General features: G+C 46.7%; 1 protein-coding gene across 3 annotated transcripts in view; it reads right to left on the bottom strand.

The window, feature by feature from the left end:
- Positions 1–217: 217 nt before the first annotated feature.
- Positions 218–17,298, bottom strand: part of EPHB2 (EPH receptor B2) — a 195,517-nt gene continuing 178,436 nt past the window's right edge. For all 3 annotated transcript variants that reach the window (XM_036746632.1, XM_036746631.1, XM_036746633.1), the window contains 7 exons: positions 15,742–15,864; positions 15,059–15,306; positions 11,256–11,471; positions 8,878–9,027; positions 7,149–7,342; positions 4,341–4,496; positions 218–1,397 (listed from right to left, as the gene is read on the bottom strand). In XM_036746632.1, the coding sequence (XP_036602527.1) occupies positions 1,289–1,397; positions 4,341–4,496; positions 7,149–7,342; positions 8,878–9,027; positions 11,256–11,471; positions 15,059–15,306; positions 15,742–15,864 (1,196 nt within the window). In that variant the 3' untranslated portion in view covers positions 218–1,288. The remainder of the gene's footprint in view (positions 1,398–4,340; positions 4,497–7,148; positions 7,343–8,877; positions 9,028–11,255; positions 11,472–15,058; positions 15,307–15,741; positions 15,865–17,298) is intronic.

The raw sequence follows: 17,298 nt of genomic DNA, 5'->3' as shown, positions 1-17,298 counted from the left end.
AGTTCTGCTCAGCCCTGGAGTGGCCTTTGCTTTGGTGAGATGGGACGACAGGGTGGATGGGAACCCTATGGGGTAGTGGAAATCATATGTTAAAAAAATCAGGAAGTGGGCATATAAAATCTTGCCCTTGGTATATTGCCTAGTCAGTAAGTGTAAATGTCCTCCTGCCAGGAGAAGGACCGAGTCCTTAAAAGATAGAAACGTCAAAGTGTTACTTCATTGTCATTTAAAAAAAAACCCCGACAAAACAACCCCAACCCCACAAAATTGGTGTAAACAAACCAAGCAACAGGACAAATCTTCCCCGATGGCAATCATAGCCAACGCTTTAGCACCAGTCACCGATCTGCTTGCTCCCGAGCCTTGGGAGAGCCCAAAGAGAAGGAAGAGGTCATTGGCACATGGTGAAGACCCAACTCCAAATTTTGTGCATGTGATATGTATGAGAAGGTGGTGCCACTGTAGGGTGTACGGAGATGCCCAGGCAAAGGTGGCTCTCACAAAAGCTGTCTTTTGCAAGAACTGGGTCATAGCTTGTGGATGGGTGTCCTCCCCCTTCTTGTGGGGAGTGGAGGGCTGTGCCCATCAGCCCCCTGCAAAAACAAACAAAAAGTCTTTCTTTCATTCTCTCTTTTTTTGTTTTCCTTTTCAGTTTGTTAAAATCTTCAAACCTGAAGAATTTATCAGTTTGAGTTGGGGCAGGTCCATTTTGGGGGAATGGTTCCTCAGGCCCCCTGGGCCACCTGCCCACATCAGTGTCCCCGAGGGGAAACTGAGGCCTCAGGGAAGACTGGCTGTCAGGTGATGCTAGGGATAGCAGCCTTCTGAGAGAGAAGAGGAGGGCCAGTCTTCTCTTCACATTCGTCTTCCTGAAAGCATCCCTCTCCTTCTGGTCTTGGTCAAGCAGTACTGGGATCATTCTCTATCTTAGAGGGAGATGAAGAAACGGCTTTTGGTCTCAGACTGGAAAAAAAATCTAAACAAGCCCTTTTCAAGACTGTCTTTGCTGTTCTTCATTCATTATTTGTCCTTTAAAAATAGTTTTCATATGGTTTTCCTCAAAATATCTTTTTCCCATTCCCTTTTTTCTTTCTTTTCCCATTTCTTAAATTGTCGGCATTTCTGATGACTTTTCTCTGCTGGAGTGGTTCCACCTGTTGCCACTGTCCTCAGAGCAGGTGGGTAACTCTGTGGTTGGATGTAGGACGCTCAAAAACTGGGACCGGGGCACACAGAGGCAAAGGGGAGCAGGGCCATGAGGAAGAGGAGAGTGACACTGGGAGGAAGGTCAAACTTCCACCGACTGGATCTGGTTCATTTGCGCTCGCATCACCTGAATACTGTTCAGAATTTTCTTTTGATGACCAGCTAGAGTGACGCCCACACGAAGAATGTCCCTTTGGGGAAGAAACACAAATACATGTGTGTTGGATAAAGGAGCCAGAAGGCTAAAATATGATGGCCCACCTTTAGAAGGAAGACTTTCTCCACTCTGAGTATAGCCTCAGAAGCCTCTCCCTGCTCTGAACTTGTAGCCCTTCTTCTCTGTACTTTTAAGTTGGCCATTAATCACATCTGGAGCTTGTGGGGATGAGTGAAGAACACAGCTCACAGACGGAAAATGACCGTGGTGAGACCTAGCCCTGGGTGCTGCTGGCTTGTGCGCAACCACCAGTGTCTCAGGGGGTGTTCCCTCTCCAGAAGGAGAAAGTCAACGAGAGGGAGAGGAATCACAGCTTCTCAGGGTTGGAAGGGATCTCTAACCTGTACCCGAGCCAGATTTCCTAGACTCTCTTCAAGATTCCCTCCAAATGATCAAGCAGTTTAAGTCCAGAGACTTCCAGCCTTCTGAGACAGCCCCTTTGGCTTAGAGAGCTCTCCTTGTTAAAAAATTAAAATTCTCTCTCTGCAAAGCCCCTCCCATTCTGCCCTGCTCCTAGTTCTGGCCTCTGGGGGACCAAACAAGACAGGCTGCTCTACCTTCCACATGACAGCCCTCCAAATACTTAAAGACGGTCCTCACGTCCCTCCCAAGTCTTCTCTCTCTAAGGCTAAAAACACTGACAGTTCTTTCAGCTGATCCTCATAGGGTCTGATCTCTGGGACCCTCACCAGCCTGGCTACTGGTTTTTGGGGTCTTCTAATTTAAGGCTTTGTTTTTGTTGCTGAGTTGTTTTTTTTTTTAAGTCTATTCCGACCCTTTGTGACCCCATTTGGGGTTTTCTTGGCAAAGATACTGGAGTGGTTTGCCATTTCCTCCTCCAGCTCATTTTACATATGGGGAAACTGAGGCAAACAGGGTTAAGCGACTTGCCCAGGGTCACACAACTAGTTAGTGTCTGAGGCTGGATTTGAACTCAGGAGGATGAGTCCTCCTAACTCCAGGCCCTGCACTCTCTATGCACTGTGGTGCCCTCTAGCCGCCTTTAAGGCTCTACTAGAGCGGAAAGAGTGTTAGACTTGGAATCAGGAGATAACTGGATTTAAATCCAACTTCTGACACGTACTAGTTTTGTAACTATGGGTGACTTCTTATCTGTGAAATGAGGATAATAATGCCCGTAGAGCATCTAGGTGGCACAGTAGATAGAGTACTGGGCCTGAAGCTGGGAAGTCTTGAGTTCAAATCCTGCCTCAGACACTAGTTGTGTGACCCTGGGTTAGTCACTGTAACTCCACCTAGCCTCAGTTTCCTCATCTGTCAATGGAGTTACCAACAGCACCTACCTTTCAGGCTCTGTAGACTCACAACACTGTCTACATGCTAACTATCCTGATTGTGGTGGTTGCTAATGCCCTTCCTGAAATGAGAATGATTCTAGTAACTGCCCACCCTTATTTCACGCTTTACAGTTTGCAAGTACTTTCCATCTATGATCTTATTTGGGAAGGCAATAGGAGCTTCAGTGTTACCTAACACTTGTGTTATTGTTTGACTCTTCCTGTGCTTATGTCTTAGCTTCCTAATGAGAAACCGAGCTCCCTGGGGCAGAGCAGCTGTGTCTTGTACTTTTTTGTATCCTCCTATCTTTGGGCACATGGTAGGTGTTTCATAAGTATTTGCCCATTCCATCGCATCGATTATTCGACGATGATTGACTGTGGGGCCTCCGGCTTACTACAACATGCCTGGGCTGTCAGGATGAGGTGGGATTAGGGGTAGACAAGGCAGGCAGCTTGCCTAGGGCACAACACCTGGAGAGGTGTGAGGAGGGCCACTTTTTAATACGATATTTTCTAATTCCTTTAATACCAAGAAATGTTGTTCTCCACAGCTCAGGTGTATTGATTCTGCGATCTGTCGGATTGCATGGGTTACGGGAAGGGCTCAAAGCCGGTCATAAATAATTTTCATTCCTTGCCTTGGGTGTAGAAACACCTTGTTCTTGTTTTGTGGCTGGATGGCTTACGCCCCTGCTGGGCCTCCAGACCCTGGAATAGCTTCCCCCTCCTTCCTGGACCCCCAAGCCCTGTCTCATATCTTCCCTTTTTCTGCCCCAGCTTCCTTGGCCTCCCATAAGTACCACTTACTCGGCTCTGGGGAGCTTTGAGATCCAACCTCTCCTCCTTGCTACAGATTGCTTTCTACATGAGGAGAGTAAATGCCTCATCAGACACTCTCAGGTACACGTTAGCTACTGGGGCCTGGGGCCAGATCTCCTCACAGTCAATTTCCCTTTGTGATCTAGCCATGTTCCTGGCTCACTCCTGAAACCTGCAGACAGATGGATGGAGGCACACTCTCTCCCCAGAGATCTCCACTCTTAGCTAACACAGAAAGGACTGATCCCCAGACCTCTGTGTTTGAATCTGATGAAGAGAACCAACGGGGAACCACAGAAACTCCCATGCAAGGTAATGAAGGAAAGGACTGTTAGTGTCACCCTCCCCAAACTGCCTCTTGTCTAGTTTAGATCTATTCTGTCCAGGTATATAGGTTATCTCCCCTGACAGAATGGAAGTTTCTTGAGGAACTTTTTGTTTCTGTATCCCCAGCTCCTGGCATATGGTAGGCACTTAATAAATGCTCTTTGATTCATGGGAAGCTGTCCTGAGCTACTAGCCTCCCCCAGTCTGCCACCTATGAGACAGACCCAAGTAAGTAGTGACTTGGCTACGTGGCCAGTGAGAGCTTGGCCCTCTTCAGTTAATTCCTCCACCACCTGGATTGGAAGCAGGCGCCTTCATAGCTGGCTGGCACCCTCCTCACCAAGGCTAGTGGGGAGGGCAGGCCAATAGGGCTGAGCTTGTCCTTGCTTCTGACCTGGGAGGGAGCTGGCAAGGAAACCGACTTGCCCAGCGGGGGAGGTGAGGGCAGCCTGGGCGGGCCGGACACTTACTCCATCATCATCTGGGAGACAACATCGAAGGACGTGAAGCCGGCGTTGGCGAAGCTCTCCTTGTACTGACCCATCTTGATGGCCTCCAGCCACTCGTCCACCGTGTTAAAGCTGGTGTAGTCGGGGACCGTGCGATCCAGCAAGGGGAGGTTGATCCTGAGAGAGGGTCAGAAACGGTAAGTGTGAGGTTTGGGTGCGCATGTGAATGGATGGGTGAGCATGTGTGTCTATGCATGGGAGAATGCATGTGCATACATACATGCACATGAACTCACATGTAGAAGCATGTGTATCCACATGTATATGTGCACATGTGTATATGCATGTATAAAATGCAGATGTCTCTAGGTATGTATGTATATGTACAAGAGTATTGTATATGTGTATAATGCACATAATGTATGTAACGTGTACAGGTGTGTATGCACATGGGAAGGCGTGTATCCATATATTTATGTATATGTGCATTGTAGATGTACATAGAACATGTGTGTGTGTGTGTGTGCGCACGCGCGCGTTTGTGTGTGTGTATGCTACATGTCAGAGGAGGGTAGGGTCTGCTGGGGTCATTTGGAAGCATAGATGGGCCTGGACAAGTACCTCAATAGTGATTTAAGCTGAAAAGAGAGAGCATAAAAAACTTTAGATCTGTGAGAGATGTGTGTGGGGGGAGTGGGAGTGGAAAAGGAGAGAGGGGCCAAAGGGTTGGGTTAGTTTTCCAACAAGAAATGAGGGAAGAGAAAAGAGGTCCTGGGTCTAGCGGGAAGAGACTGGGATTTGAACTCGGAATCTGGGTTCCGAATCTCTCTTTGACCTGTGTGACCCTGGGCAGGGGACTCACCCTCTCTGGGCTGGAGTTCCCTGCACAGTCACAACTTGAGTCAGCTTCCATTTTTCACAGATGGGTGAAAAGAAGGAAGGCAGGAGGGGCAGTGGGTGGAGGCTTAAACTTGGAGTCAGCAGGATCTGAGTTCCAATCCTGCCTCGGACCCTAGCTAAGTCACTTAGAACTCTCTAGGCCTTCATGGGAAGATGAGGACAAGAACAGCATCCACTTCACAGGTGGCTGTGAGGACTGTCAGGTGAGACAATGCACTCTGTTCCCAGCTCTGAGAGTCTGCGGTTATCGAGGGGACAGGGGTTGTTTTCGGGAATCCTCTAACCCTGAGTCATCCTCTTTCAACACTTGAGGAAGTTTATCATGCTCGATGGGGACCCCAAGCCACTGATTTTCAGCAAAGTCTGAGGCATCTGGAGGACATGGATCATGTTGTTCTCCTTCTTGGGCTCCTTCAAAGTTGGGCCCATAGTGGGCTCAAGAACTATGTGTTGAAATTGAATAGTGCCATCCTGAGCCAACCACTCCCTTCCCTTGTCTTTCTCAATGATAGGGAAAGACCCGGCGGCGGGGAGGGGGAGGGTGGTGGTGGGGGACTTTTATGGCCTGGGCAAATCGATATTGGTTTTAAGTCAGAAGACTAAACAGACAGCTGTAAACTAGAGGCCAGAATACTGACCTGGGGGTCTTCTGGGGGAAAGGAAAAACAGCTTAGAATCAAAACATCAAGAGTTAGAAAGGACATTAGAACAGAAAATGTTAGAGCTAGAAGTGATCTTAAACCACAGAATGTCACAAATGGAAGGGCTCTTGGGCCCTAGAATGTCAGAGCTAAAGGGGGCCTGAGAACACTTAGAACATAGTCTGTCAGAGCTAGAAGGGATCTGAGAACACTCAATGTCAGAACTGGGAGGGAGCCTGTGGACACAGAAAGTTAGGGTTGGGAAGGATCTTAGAAGAGAGAATGTCGAAGCTGGGGAGGACCTTAGAACAAAGAAAGTCAGAGCTGGGAGAGATCTTAGAACACAAGATGTCAGAACTGGGAGTGAGCTTAGAACACAGAATGTCAGAACTGAGAGGGTCCGTAGAACAGGGAATGTCAAAGCAAGGCAGAACCTTAGAACACAGATTGTCAGAGCTGAGAAGGTCCTTAGAACACAAGATGTCAGAACTGGGAGTGAGCTTAGAACACAGAATGTTAGAGCTGGGAGGGTCCTTAGAACACAAGATGTCAGAACTGGGAGTGAGCTTAGAACACAGAATGTCAGAGCTGAAAGGGTCCTTGGAACAGAGAATGTCAAAGCAGGGCAGAACCTTAGAATGCAGAGTCAGAACTGGAAGGGGCCTTTGGACAACAAATGTCAAAAGTGGGAGACACTTTAAAACACAAAATACCAGAGCTAGGAAAAAAAAAAAACTTCAAGGTCTTCTGACCCTACCCCCTCATTTAGAAAAATGGAGGCCCAGAGAGGAAGAATCTGATTACAGTTATCTAGTCCAGCCCCCTGTTTGAAGATTGATCTGCCTCTCCCACATCCTCAACAGGTACCCATCTGACCTTTGACCTCAAGTGCCAGGGAACACTCCACTTCTCCATTGTAATGTTGGATGGCTCTGATTTTTAGGAAACTCTTCTTCCATATCAGAAGAGTCTTTATCTGTTTCCAATATCTGGAACACTATATTACATATAGTTGGAGATATATAGCTATGCATATGTATATATCCCCATAATATGGTGATGTAATAATCATATATGTGACCTATAGAATAATATTAATAATTCGATATGTGATCCATAATTGTATTCCTCTGCAATCCTACGTATTTTACTTTATTCCTTTAAAAACATTATTCTAAGGGATTAGGCTTCACTACACTGTCCAAAGGGTCTGGGACACAAAAAAGGTGAAGGACCCTCATGCTACACTGGGCTGAAATGTGCCTATGGGGTGGCATGGGAGCCATACCCAGAAGAGAGGGGCGCCATGGCTTTGAGGCTGTTGGGGTTTCGAATCATTTTGTCCAGCGTGTTCACAATCTGCCCAAACTTGGGTCGGTGGTTCCGGTCCTTCTGCCAACAGTCCAGCATGAGCTGGTGCAGGGCATTGGGGCAGTCCATGGGAGGAGGCAGCCGGTAGTCTTGCTCTATGGCGTTGATTACCTGAAAGACAAAAAAAAAAGATAATGATGATGGTGATATTGATGATCATAATAATCTCTTATTACTTTAAGGCACCTTACAGCACTTCCCTCACAACGATCTTAAGAGTTGACTCATACAAGTATTATTGACTCCATCCTACAGATGGGGAAACTGAGGGCTGGTGAGGAGAAGTGACTTGCCCAAAGTCACAGAGCAGAGCCGGGACCTAAACTCAGTTCTTTCGATTCCAAGACTGGTGCTCCTTCCATAGTGTCAAAATAGTGGAAGAAACACAAAGAACAGAATAATGAACTCAACCAGCAAGCATTTATTGAGCACCCACTATGTGCAGGCACTGAGGATATGAAGACAGAAGTTTGATGGTTTCTGACCTCAAGAAGCTTACAGTCTTCTGGAGTATGGATGAGAAATGGGAACAGAACAGCACCAGCTGCTTCATGGTCCCACATGTAGGATAATTGAGAATACTCTACTATTCGCTATGATTCTAGAAATGCTAGTTATAGGAACGAGAGAAGAAAAAGAAAATGTACCCAGATAAGTATCAATATTAATTGATTATTACCAGGCCCCTTCTATCTTCTAAAATAGAATCTAAACCTCTTGGCCTGGCATTCAAGGATCCCCATAATCCGGTTTCAACTTAATTTTCCATCCTTATTTTTCACCGTTCCTCTTTGCCTACTTGTAGATCCAAGTTAGAAGAGACTACAAAGGTCTTCTTATTCTTCCCCCTTATTTCACCGACGAGGAAGCTGAGACCCAGAGTGGTCCGTGTTCTAAGGGCCCTCTGAGCCCTGCCGTTGTCCTAAAATCTTTTCTGTTTCTAATATGGATGTTAATTTCCCACAGGCTACGATTACATGAGCACCAGAAGTTGGGGAGGGAGTGGGGTGCAGTGGAGAATACACTAGATTTGGTTGAATCTTCCCTCTACTTGCTACTGTGTGACCTTGAGCAAGTCAGAGCCCAGGATCAGGGCCTCGGTTTCCCTCTCTGTAAAATAGAGACTTTGGATTATATGGGCCTCTATAGTCCCTTCCATAAGCCTATGTTAATGAGCCTAGGATTATAAGCTTCTTGGGGGCAAACACCAGGTGTTATATTCCTTTTACCCATCCCAGCAGACAGAACAGAGTCGATGATGCAGCAGGTCCTCACTCAGTATCTAATCACTGTTTGATCACCAGATAGCCTATTCCAAATCCTCACTCTCTTGGGCTCTGCCATTTACGAGAGCAGAGACCTGTCAGTGCAGACACTATTAGGTAACTTGGGGGCAGATGTGGGGCTGTGTCCCAAAAACAGCCAGCATCTTGCAGACACCTGTTAGGGGGCTGGGGCCAGGGGCTTTCAACAGGTATCATCTCCCACCCTGTGGCATCTGGACCAGCCCCATGACTTCGGTCTTCTCCCTCCCTCCAAGAAATTACTGCAGTTAGGAAAAAAAATGTGGGCTCCTTCTGTTGGGTGCTTTGGCAAAAGATCTTGCTTATTTCAAAGGCTCTGTTTCTGTTCCCTTGAAAACTTACGTCCTGATTGGTCATGTCCCAGTACGGCCTCTCTCCATAGGACATTACTTCCCACATGACTATTCCGTAACTCCACACGTCACTGGCAGATGTGAATTTCCTATATTGGATGGCTTCCGGAGCTGTCCAGCGTATTGGGATCTTCCCACCCTGGGGAGAGAGAAAGAAGGAATCACAGATGTACAGATCTGCAGAGCCAGAAGGGTCCTAAGTGGCCTTCTAGTCCAACTCAGAACCAAAAAAGAATGTAGTATATTAAACTACACTATGCCATATAACATTATATAATGCAATATATTTAATATATTATCTACTATAACATGACTGACATGTGGCCAGCCTGTCTCTGTTTGAAGACCTCCATCAAGGGAGAACCCCCTATATTCCCCACTGTCTCCATTTCACTTCTGGCAGCTCTCAAGGTTAGGAAATTTTTCCTGACTTCAAGCCTAAATTAGCTTCTTTATAGCTTTCACTCACTGTTCTTGAATCTGCCTCCTGGGGCCAGACAGGCCCCATACATCCTTCTTTCACATGACAGCCTTTCTAACACTTGAAAATAGCTCTCCTATCTCCCCTGAGTCTCCTCTTCTCTAGGGTAAACATCGCTGGTTCCTTTAAATGGTCCTCTTACTGCACAAGCTTTCACCATCCTATGTGACCTACTGGGGATAAGTTCGAACTTTAGCAGACTGAGGAAGGGCCAGGAAAGAATACAGGGTTTCTGAGGAGCTCCTTCTAGGCCTTCCCTGGGCTCATGTCCTTTTATGGACACCATGTTTTCTTCTTTCTCTTCCTTCCTTCCTTCCTTTCTTCCTTCCTTCTTCCTTTCCTCCTTCCTTTTTCTTTCTTCCTTCCTTCCTTCTTTTCTTTCTTTCTTCCTTCTTCCTTTCCTTCCGTCCTTTCTTTCTTTCTTCCTTTCTTTCTGTCTTTCTTTCTCTTTCTTTCTTTCTTTCTTTCTTTCTTTCTTTCTTTCTTTCTTTCTTTCTTTCTTTCTTTCTTCCTTCCTTCCTTCCTTCATTTCTTCCTTCCTTCCTTCTTGTCCTCCTCCTCCTTCTTCTTTTTCTCCTCCTCCTCCTCTTCCTTTTTCTCCTCCTCATCATTAGTAGCCATGGGGCTAACTCTTATTGAGCTTGCAATCTATGAAAACTTATAAACACACCTTCCTTATGCTACTTAAGTATAATTGATTTTTTTAAAAACTAAAGTTAAAGACTTTAACTTTTATCCCTATTACATTTTATTTTATTAGATTCAGTTCATTTTTCCAGTCTCTTAAGAGTTTTTTAGATCTTAATTCTGGCATAGTCTTGCATACAGCAGATGCATAATAAATGCTTATTGAACGGAATCCATTGTATTGTTAGCTTTGTTTGGTCTTCAAATTCAATAAACATACTATCTATGTATTCATTCAGATCACTGATAAAAGTGTTACCCCTCCACAGTGGAGGGTACTGGGGAATACATTCTAATGGTCTATGTTCTAAGTTCCCTTCAAGTTCTGATTTTCAATGTTCTAAGGACACGCATAGCTCAGATACTCTAGTTTCTTTGGCCCTCCCAGCAAGGCCATTCTATATCCTCTCATCATGAACGTAATCTGTCATCATGTCTATCCCAGGATGGACATTCTTTACTTTGAGGTCCCTTCTAGCTCTACGTTCTATGTTCTAGGATCATTTTCAGCTCTGAAATGTTATGGTCTAAGATCAGCTCCAGTTCTGACATCCTATAGTCAGAAGTTCCTCCCAATTATGACAGTCCATGATCCCTCTACCTGGGTTACAAGATTTTCAATTGTACTCAAGGTCCAGGAAACTTGGAAACCTGAGGACCCTTTGAGTCACTCTGAGAGATATTTTCTGAGGGCCATGAATAGGACTCACACATGTTTGCTTGACATTTGGGGGTCAGTCTTACTTTTTGGGTCTCATTTTCCAGTCTCTAAAATCAACAACCAAAGTAATAATAGCTGACTTTATCCTCCATTCTGCAAAGGATGCGGCATAGGCTAAAAGCAGGGATAGTGTGGGAAGGCCCTGCTATTCCAAGGGCCGCTAGGTTCGGTGAACTAGGCCATTTCCACTAAACTCTAAGGCTGAGTGGTGGTCAAGGTAGTGGTGGTGGTTTGACCCACTTGGTACATAGTGCCTTCTCTGACTCCCTGAGAGTACTTTTGCTGTATCTGCTAAGTGTGAAGATGACTTCAATTTGAACTTCAAAATTGGGGGATAGGCCCTCCTTAGGTTTATGGAACAATGGGAAACTTGGTCCAGTGAGTTTTTTTTCCCTGCCTCCCTGATATTGCTACCCCAGGCTTTGCTAGCTTGCCCATCCCTCTTCAAAGGACCTCCCTTTCTCTTTGCATTAGTTACCAGGGCACTTGTGTAGGTGGGGTCTGAGGTGTCATCTTCCAGGAAGCGTGAGAGTCCAAAGTCTGACACCTTGCAGACCAAGTTGCTATTGACCAGGATGTTTCGGGCAGCCAAGTCTCGATGCACATAGTTCATATCTGCCAGGTACTTCATGCCTGCAGCAATGCCCCGGAGCATGCCCACCAGTTGGATAACTGTGAACTGCCCATCATTTTGCTTCAGGAGAAACCAGAGACAAAAGCAGAATAAGAAAGGTATTAATCATGGGCCAGGATGCACAGAATCTTATTGTCAGAAGAGACTTTCTAGAAATACAACAAGCCTTTAGAGGACTAGTTCAAACCATTCCTGAAGTAGGAACCCCCTCTAGAAAATCCCCAACAATGTCTCCAGCCTCTACTTGCAGACCTTCCCAGACAGGGAGCTCACTACCAACAAAATCTACTCAACTGTTGAACAGATTAATTAGAATATGTGTCCTCAAACTGAGTAAAAATCTGCTTTGTTGTTTCTTCTACCACCCCCTAGCACTCTCTCACCAGCCTAGAGTATGTACAAGAACCACCTGACGATATTCCTGCACAGCTCACTGTCTCCACAGGCCTTTCTTTACCACATCCTGTAACAATACTTAAAAACTGCCTAGGGTTGTTACCTGAGATCTATATCTATCTATCTATCTATCTATCTATCTATCTATCTATCTATCTATCTATCTATCCATCCACACACACACACATATGAATGACATCCTGTGTTCTAAGGGCCCTCCCGGCTCTGACATCCTGTGTTCTAAGGGCCTTCCCAGCTCTGACATCCTGTGTTCTAAGGCTCCTCCAGCTCTGACATCCTCTGTTCTAAGGGCCCTCCCAGCTCTGACATCCTCTGTTCTAAGGGCCCTCCCAGCTCTGACATCCTCTGTTCTAAGGGCCCTTCCCAGTTCTGACATTCTATGTTCTAAGGGCCCTTCTACCTCTTCGCACCCCTTTTAAAAAGCACCCTATTAGAATGTAAACCCCTAGATGCAGGGACTTTCTTCTTCTAGTCTGTTGATGTTTCTTCATTTCAGTCATGCCTGATTCTGTGACCCCAGGTGGGGTTTTCTTGGCATAGATACTGGAGCGGTTTGCCATTTCTTTCTCCAGCTCATCTGACAGATGAGGAAACTGAGACAAGCAGGGTTAAGTGACTTGCCCAGGATTACACAGCTTGTGTCTGAGGCTGGATTTGAATTCAGGCTCTCCTCACTCCAGGATAGATGCTCTATCCACTGAGCAACCTATCTGCCCTTCTTCCAGTAAAATCAGCTTAACAATTCAAACGCGCCATTGTTCCTGAATGGGGGGTGCTATCTACTTCCGTCACACCACATCCAGGTAGTCTTTTTTGGACCAAAATGCCCCATCCTGGGCACCACGTGGCTAAGAAGTCTGTTACATCTCCCATTAGAAGGTACGCTTCTTGAAGGCTGGGGCTGTCTTTGCTTTCTTATGTGGAGACGGAGGAAACAGGCGCAGGGAGCTTTAAGGGACTCTGTTAGGAGCCCAAGTTTTTTTGCTTATTTTTTTTTAACTATAAATTCACAATCTGTTCCTGTTTCAGTCTCTGATCACACCTGCTACAGCCAAAGTAATGAAGACCTAGGGAGGGCACACCTGGACTTTTGCCCCAGGGCCTTTATGTTAGGGGGCTTTGGGCCCTCTAATAAGTGGCTTTCTCCAGCACAGAAACAAAGGAATTTAGCACCTAGTGGGTGAGAATAATTAGTCAAAATAGCAAATTACCAGACCTGTGCACTGTGAATAATCTGTGAGTCACTATCTAATTAACTCTCCCTCTGGCTCAAATGAATTTCACCTAATTGCTTCTGGTATTATTTTCTCAGCTTGGATTACAAAGTGGGTTTCAGGGTAGTTTGATGCCCTGAGGATTCTTTGAGCCACTTGCCCTGGGGCCAAAATAGCTAGTTATGACTCTGTCCCCTGAGGCCATCCTGTGAGCTCTCTGCTCCAGGAAGACCAGTGTCTTCAGTGTCCTTCAAACACACCAGACGGACCCACAGCTTTGCTCACATCCTTTCCTCTGGTTTGGAATACCTTCCTTGTCCCTGCTCACTTAGCAGAGTCATGTTTGTCTTTCAAGGCCCAACTGAAGCCCTCCTTCCTTGAAACTTTCATCCAAAGGGACCTCTCCCTTTTTAAAACTCTCGCAGCACTGATGGTATCACCAGAATGGCACTTAGCTTACACTGTCACAATTAGTGGCTGTTATTCACCTTCTTTATATACATGACATCCTGTGTTCTAAGGCCCCTCCTAGCTCTGACATCCCATGTTCTAAGGGCTCTTCCAGCTCTGACATACTGTGTTCTAAGAGCCCTCCCAGCTCTGACATCCTGTGTTCTAAGACCCCTCCCAGCTCTGACATTCTGTGTTCTAAGGGCCCTCCCTGCTCTGACGTTCTGTGCTCTAAGGGCCCTCCCAGCTCTGACATCCTGTGTTCTAAGAGCCCTCCCAGCTCTGACAATCTGTGTTCTAAGAGCCCTCCCAGCTCTGCCATCCTGTGTTCTAAGAGCCCTCCCAGCTCTGACATTCTGTGTTCTAAGGGCCCTCCCAGCTCTGCCATCCTGTGTTCTGAGGACCCTTCCAACTCTAATATTCTATGATCTAAGGTCCCTTCTGATAAAATTTGAAGGCATTTCAGCTGTAAGCCTGAGTGGAAGAGAGCTCACAACTTCCTATAGTTGTAAACAACAACCCTCCTACCCCTTTCCCCCAATGTCCTGACACTAGTCATCAGTGGAATAGGCAGGTCAGAAAGTCTAAGCCTCTGAGTATTTCTAACAAGAGTGTGAAGCAGAGTCTGAGTATATGGAAAAAAGAGGTGGATGTGAAAAAGTGAGGAATGAGAAGGATTAGAAGACGACCTGGCTGTATCAAAGCTGAGAGAATGTGAGTTAGTGTACATTTATGGGGGTCTTCAGGACTGGATCCCTGGCAGTTCTTTTTAGTAGGTAAGGCAGGGCAATTGGGGTTAAGTGACTTGCCCAAAGTAAGTGTGTTAAATGTCTCAGGCTGGACTTGAACTCAGGTCCTCCTGACTCCAGGGCCAGTGCTCTACTCACTGTGCCACCTAGCTGCCCCATCCCTGGCAGTTTTAAGGATGATTCTGGCCATGGATGCTCAGAGGGTTGGGTGTACCCCTAGGGGGAGCTTTGATCTGTGGGGATATAAGAATATTGAGTACTAAACGTTACTTAACATCCCTCTGGTGAGAATGAGGGCATCTTGGTTTTAGGGACTCTCCAAAGTTATTCTGGCCACTGGAGTGATGATAACCCCCATTAGATGGGCAGCTGGGTGGTGTAGTGGATAGAATGCCAGGCTTGGAGTCAGGAAGACCTGAGTTCAAATCCAGCTTCAGACACTTCCTAGCTGTGTGACCCTGGGCAAGTCATTTCACCCTGTTTGCCTCAGTTTCCTCATCTGTCAAATGAGCTGGAGAAGGAAATGGCAAACCACTCCAGCATCTTTACTAAGAAAACCCCAAATAGGGTCATGAAGAGTCAGACAATAATGTGGATGGCCAAGTTCTGGCCTCCATATGATAAAATGAGCGCTTTGGTTGTGAAGTAGCATGAATATGAGTGGGTCCAAGCCACCCTCTTGCTTTGTTCTATGTTCTATATTCCAACAGTCTATGGTTCTTGACCTCACTTACCCTGTCTCCCCTTTCTGCTTCCCTCCCCTCCTCTCTTTTCCTTCCTTCCCTTTAGTCCCTTGGCCTGCTCTACCCTCTCTTACCCGGAGGAAGGAATCCAGGGAACCATTCTCCATGAACTCGGTGATGATCATGACTGGTGTGCTCTTGGTGACCACGCCCTCTAAGTGGATGACGTTGGGGTGGTCAAACTGACCCATGATGCTGGCCTCGCTCAGGAAGTCCCGCCGCTGCTTCTCCGTGTAGCCTGATTTGAGGGTCTTGATGGCCACAAAAATCTCTCTTTTGCCTGGCAGCTTCAGGTGGCCACTGCAGACTTCACCAAACTCCCCTGGGATGGGCAGACAAAAAGAGACAGCAGATCACTCACAGGATGGCAGTTCTGCTAAGGCCCCCTCTTCCATGTCATCTCCACTCACTGGGGTCTACAGAGATTGTTGCTTTTCCTTCCCAAAGTCCAACCCAATCTTCTCAGACATGGGACCCTGACCACGTTCCCTTCCATCTACAGTAACCAGATCTCCAGAGAAGGAGGATCAGAAGTGGTGTGACAAACTGCCTCCTCATTGAGTTGACCTTGGTCAATACGAGAAATCAAGTGGACGATTTGAACCTGGTCCCCCTGGGACTCCCCTGGGGAGAAGGGGTCCAGGGCAGTCCTCCTCCCACCCTCAGACCTACACATCTGCAGTGGACTCTCCCAGTAACTGAGGGGGATCCCGGAGGACAGAGGCCATGGTGCCCAGGAGGGCCCCCGCCCACCTACCTGCTCCAATCACCTGCTCAATTTTGACACAAGAGATGTCAATTTCCTTGGCAAACTCTCGCACGGCTTCGTTGGGGTCCTCATAGGTGAAGGGATCAATGTAGATTTTCATGCCTGGAGTCACTGGGAGGGGGGGGGGATGAGATCAGGGCTCAGTCACACCAAACTGTGGACACTGACAGACGGATGGACAGACAGACAGACAGCTGGGAAGGGGCACTCAGCTATAGGCAGACACTCCTGGGCAGGGCAAAGCCATTCCTCCCAATGCTGGCCTATGCAACTCGGCCAGGAAAAAGGCACATCCCAGAACAAGATAGTGAGTGGGGGTGACGAGGAAGGGGGAGTCAAAAGGGAGAGGGAGACTTGAGGAGAACAGACCAACATCTGGTAAATCGTGTTCAGAAGGATTTAGTGCTGGAAAGGCCCTTAGAACCCATATAATTCCACCCCTCTTTTTACAGATGGGGAAACCATAGGCCAGAGAGTTTCACACAGCTAAGAAACGTTGGAGGCCAGAATTCAAACCCATGTTATCCGAGTTTCCCAATCTAGGCTTCCCCAGATACCGTACTGCTCCTTTGGTTCTAAGAAACCCGTGCTTGTGAGAGTGACTGTTATTGGAATTCCCCCCCTCCTTCAAGGCCCAGCTTGAATTCCATAGTGTCTTCTCTGATGCCCCCATTCAAAGGACTATGCCTCTCCCCTGCATTCAGACTTCATTTATTGTCCATACTGTTACTTCTCACCCATTGCCTGGTTTTAAGTGCCTCTCTATGTATTTTATCTATAGTGGATTATAAGCTCTTATGGGGGGTTGCGCCTCTCTTACTCATACCAAATATAAGCTACATCCCTAAAAACAAGAAGGCTTTGAAAAACAGATAGCCACTGAAAAAGTAATTTCTTTTTACAATCAATGAATAAAGTATTGTATCAACCATGAAAGTTAGTTCTGAATATCTTTCACTTCAAATGAAGAAATTTTCTTCTTCATCCCTGGTCGTGCCCCTTATGTGCATTCAAATCTTCATGGGCTCCTTCTTGTCCACTGAGTCAGCTCAGTGCCTCTGGGGTCTCTTCCAGCTCTACGTCTGTAGTCAACATTCAGCCTGCTGGGGTCTGGCATCCAGAGCCCTCCACCACACATCAATCTACCTTTTCAGTCTTATCTCATACTGGGGTCTTAGATTTTGAGCTAGGAGGGATCTTCGTGGTTACAACCTTCTTATTTTACAGATGACAGAAATCTCAGAGACGGGAAGTGACTTGCCCACAGTCACACATGTAAGAAGGATTTGAATCTAGGACCTCAGACTACAAACACTTTTCACTGTACCATGTCACCAACCAACGAGCTCCTCTTCAAGCCTCCTATGCTCTAGCCAAATTGGGTAATTCTGTCCACTCCCCCATCCCCCAACACGTCCTGCTTCTCTTGGTTTGCTGCCTTTGCGGATGTCTCCACCTAAAACAGGCAGCTAGATGGTGTAGTGGATAGAGCGCTGGGCCTTGAGTCAGGAAGACCCGAGTTAAAATCTGGCCTCAGACACTTCC

This window comes from Trichosurus vulpecula, chromosome 2, assembly GCF_011100635.1.
Source record: "Trichosurus vulpecula isolate mTriVul1 chromosome 2, mTriVul1.pri, whole genome shotgun sequence".
In the NCBI taxonomy this organism is placed as follows: domain Eukaryota; kingdom Metazoa; phylum Chordata; class Mammalia; order Diprotodontia; family Phalangeridae; genus Trichosurus; species Trichosurus vulpecula.
Note: the sequence above shows the minus strand (reverse complement) of the source record. Positions and strands in the feature narration are given on the sequence as shown.